The sequence below is a fragment of the Equus asinus genome, chromosome 22 (genome assembly GCF_041296235.1).
Source record: "Equus asinus isolate D_3611 breed Donkey chromosome 22, EquAss-T2T_v2, whole genome shotgun sequence".
NCBI classification, from domain to species: domain Eukaryota; kingdom Metazoa; phylum Chordata; class Mammalia; order Perissodactyla; family Equidae; genus Equus; species Equus asinus.
The window spans coordinates 56,529,824-56,534,134 of NC_091811.1; the positions used below are offsets into that span (position 1 = coordinate 56,529,824).

A 4,311-nucleotide genomic window follows, 5' to 3' on the forward strand; every position below is an offset into this window, starting at 1 on the left:
GAGGGAAGAGTTTCTTTCCTGGAAACAAATTCTCATGTTGTTTCATTGCTGGAAACAATTCTGATTGAGATAAAAGAGAGAAAGAAATGATTTGTTTCAAATAGGTTCACAAATCAAGATTTGAAGCATTATGAGAAGGTTCGTCAGACTGAACTAGTTAGGACTACCAGAAAAAATGTTAAGGGATGAATCGTATCAATTTCATTTGATTATTCAAATTCAGTGTACTCTTATTTGTGTAAGAGAAATGCAATTTTTTTTATTGTGTTATTGAAAGCTTGTTTCACTTGCTTGTTCCTCAAAGTATAAATGAAGGGGTTCAACAAAGGAGCAACAGAGGTAGTGAGCACAGATACCCCTTTATTGATGTCCACCTCTTCTTTGGCTGAAGGCTTCATGTAGATGAAAATACAGCTGCCATAGGTGATGGAAACAACAATCATGTGAGAAGAACAAGTGGAAAAAGCTCTTTTTCTTTGTGAAGTAGAAGGGAATTTTAGAATTGTCCAGATGATAATCATGTACGAAAGAATGACACCTACCAGGGTAATGATGAATGTCAATACTGCACAGATTATAACCGTCTGTTCTATGAACCACGTATCTGAGCATGAAATCTTAAATAGGGGAGCTGCATCACAGCCAAAATGATCAATAGTATTGGAGTCACAGAACTCCAGCTGGAGGCCCATACCAAGGGGTGTGATGATGATCATCAACCCAGAGATCCAGCAGCAGAGGACAAGGATGGTACAGACTCTGTTGTTCATGATGGTCATGTAATGCAGGGGTTTACAGATGGCCACATAGCGGTCATAGGACATGGCTGCCAGAAGAAAAAATTCTGTGGCCCCAAAAAGTCCAATAAAAAATATTTGACTAGCACAGGCATTGTAAGTAATGGTGTTGTCCCCAGTTGATAAACTGTACAGAAATCTGGGAATACAGACTGTTGTGAATGAGATTTCTAAGATGGAGAAGTTTTGAAGAAAAAAATACATAGGTGTTCTAAGATGAGAATCCATGAGTGTAAGAATGATAATGGTCAGATTTCCAGTAATGCTCAGAACATAGGTGAGAAACAAGAAGATAAAAATCAGAACTTGCAGGCGTGCGTCCTCTGTAAGTCCCAACAGGATGAATGTTGTTATTGCTGTGTGATTTCCCATTACTACCATTGACGTTTTAGGCAATATACATGTAAAAATTCAAAGAGGAAGTATCTAAACAGAAGAAAGGCAATAATAAGACAAAAACCAATAAAATAGAAAACAGAAAAGCAAAAGAGACTATTAATGCAATCAAAAGCTGATTCTTAGAGAGGACAAGCAGCATTGATAAAACTATTGTGAGACTGATCTGGAAAAAAAGAGAAAAGATTTAATTTATCAGGAATGAGAAACATGACATCATTATAGATTATACAGACATTAAAAACTTCAAAATGAAATATTTTGAAATGCTTTGCAAAGCACCTTTGACAACTTAAATGAAATGAACCAATTCTTTGTAAAGTACAATCTACAAAAGCTAATTCAAGGTGAAATAATTAACCTATATAGCTCTATAACTATTAACTAAATAGTTACTAAAATATTTACTAAAATCATCCCACAAACAGAACTCTGGGCTCAGATGCCTTGATTGTAGATTTGTATCAAACATTTAAAAACAGACAAAAATACTTACTCTATACAATTTTTTTCATAAAATTGATTATTGAAAGCAAATGTTATACCATTATCTGATGGAGTTTCCAATGTATATAGACATAATATAAATGATACCTGAGAAACCTCATAGCAACAAAAAGAATAAAGATTTCATGTGTGTGATAATATGAATAAATCTCAAATTAGCCTGCCATGGGAAAGTACATACATATTAAACAGAAAATACTATAAGATTTACGTGATAGACAATTTTAGGAAAAACAACCCAAAGCTCTTGGGAGAGAGCACAATCAAATATTTTGAAGCAATAGAAATGTATATATCTTGATTTCAGTAGTAGTTATAAGGAAGTATATATACATTTGTCAAAACATGTTTGAATGCTACGCTGAAAATAATTGCATTTTGCGGTATGTGACTTATACTTTAATAAAATTGATTTAAACAAGATATGTCATGGAGTGGGAGAAAATGGATGCAGTAACTGTCAGGATTGGAACCAGCATTTGTAGAATTCTATTACAAATCAATAAGAAAATAAAATTCAATCGAATAACAATTAGACAAATTTCTTCACAAAAAAGCAAAGCTAATGGACAGTGAACATATGAAATGTGATCTTTTTAGTACTTAGGGAAAGGGAATTAAATTCACAGACAGCTACTGCACAACCATCCAAAAAAAAGTCCATCTTTTCCATTCTATCTACTTCTACACTACTTCAGATCACTTTGATCTCACATTGGATATGAAACATTCATGCTCTTACTGGACTTCCTGTCTTTTGTCATGATCATTTTAATGCATTTTCCTCACGGGATCTAGAATAAATTCTGAGATGCCATCTCAATCCTGTAGAGTAGGCTAAGTACATCTCCGATATGTTCCAGTAGCCATCCCTTTATCAGAGCTGTATCGTATTGCTTATTTATTGTTTGTTACCCAGAGACACACGCGCGATCTGTGAAATCAGAGACTGTCTTGTTCTCAATAGTATACTCAGATCTTATCACATTTCCTGGAATACAATAGTTTCTCAGTGTATGAATAAACACATAGATATTTATGAACAAAGACCAGGATATATTCTCTACTTACATTTCAAAATCCTACCTGACAGAAGTCCTGTACTCCTATGGTTCATATAGAAGATACTACACTAATGTTGAAAACACTTCCTTGAATATGAGAGTCTGTATCATGCTCCCCTGACCTTCAGGGAATAAATTTTTGAGCAGTAGAATATAATCACTCAGCCTAGGCATTTCATCAGCTCTACTGGTCACAAATCCATTGGACTATTCATTTAAATTCTTTCTAATATAGACCATGTGAAAAAAAATAGCAATCATAAAAAACAAATATAAGGTAAAAAAGTTCTACGTATGATCTAATGATAATTTCCCATGTGTTATACTTCTCTGAAACTTTTGAGGAAAGTCCTCTAACTGTGTGGGATACTATTTTCCATTTTACTGAGCACATGGGACAAACTACTTAGTCTAGAACTACTAGCGCCAGTTAGACTGGAATTCGCATTTCTTTGGATGGTGTGTTATCAGATGGCTAGTGTCAAACAAAGCTTGCTCCTGGGTTCCTTCTTTGACAAAACAGTCTCTGATGGAACCTACGTAACTAGAGGCAGCATTGAGAGTTTCCAGACACTATCAAACAGGACAAACTCTGATATAGGCTCATGGGCAAAAGTTTTGTGTAAATGCTGTTACCCTATCCTGTTCTGCAAATCTTCGCTGAAATATCTGTAATAGCTCAAATTGTCAAACACAGGATTGCTTTCCTTGGAGCCCGTCTTCCTTCCTTCCTTCTTGCAGCCATCCTCTCTTCATTCTCTATTGTAACCTCTAGCAAAAGTCCTTGCTCATCCTATTATCCCAGAATGTAAAACAGCCTTTTTGTCCTTCTAGTTACCTGCTTCAGAAAGACGTCTCAGAAACATTCTGACAAATTAGTTATATTTCAAGTGTAACTTACTAATTCTTGTTTAATATGCCTAGATATCAAAAAGTATTTATATTTGAAAAAAGATGATTTTTTAGATGAAATGTCAAACCAAGTTTCATTAAGTTGGGGAGATGTATTTATATAATTGAGATTGTGCTTTTGTGTGTGCACTCACACGCACGTGTGTTAGCAATGGGAGCCATGGATGTTACGTTGTATGCCATCAAATTTGACTATTTTATTGCCCACATACTTAACCAACTAATAAAACAGGCTTAGAGACCTCCTCATTTGCTTCCATGATTAATATTCTTGAAAAAGATATGACATTCTAGAAATGAAATTAATTTCTCATATCCTAATGGAATATGTAAATTTTTTAAATACACACAACATATAAATGTGTGTTTATATATAAATGTGTGTGTACATATATACTTTTGGAAAGTGACAGAAAATATGCTAATTACTTTCTCAAATTTCAGAATAGAAAAAATATTGATTTGAGAAACGTGAACATACTTACTTTTTAGTCTCTCACTCAGGCTTCAGTTTTTTGTTTTATAGACACAGATCCTTAGTGGACCTTGAAATTAAACAAGACTTACAAGTAGTGAGATGATATAATCTAGTCATGCTTCCTCTCTTAAAAGCAGGAATGGCAATGCATGCACAG

General features: G+C 34.3%; 1 protein-coding gene across 1 annotated transcript; it reads right to left on the reverse strand.

Moving 5' to 3' along the window:
• Positions 1-230: 230 nt before the first annotated feature.
• Positions 231-1,169, reverse strand: LOC106832650 (olfactory receptor 6C2-like). The gene has a single exon (XM_014843481.3). It carries the CDS (start codon positions 1,167-1,169, stop codon positions 231-233), a length of 939 nt encoding a protein of 312 aa, XP_014698967.3.
• Positions 1,170-4,311: the final 3,142 nt, after the last annotated feature.

What these genes read in the sequence shown, in the direction of transcription:
- LOC106832650 (XM_014843481.3), bottom strand. Translation starts at nt 1,169, where the DNA reads ATGGGAAATCACACAGCAATAACAACATTCATCCTGTTGGGACTTACA.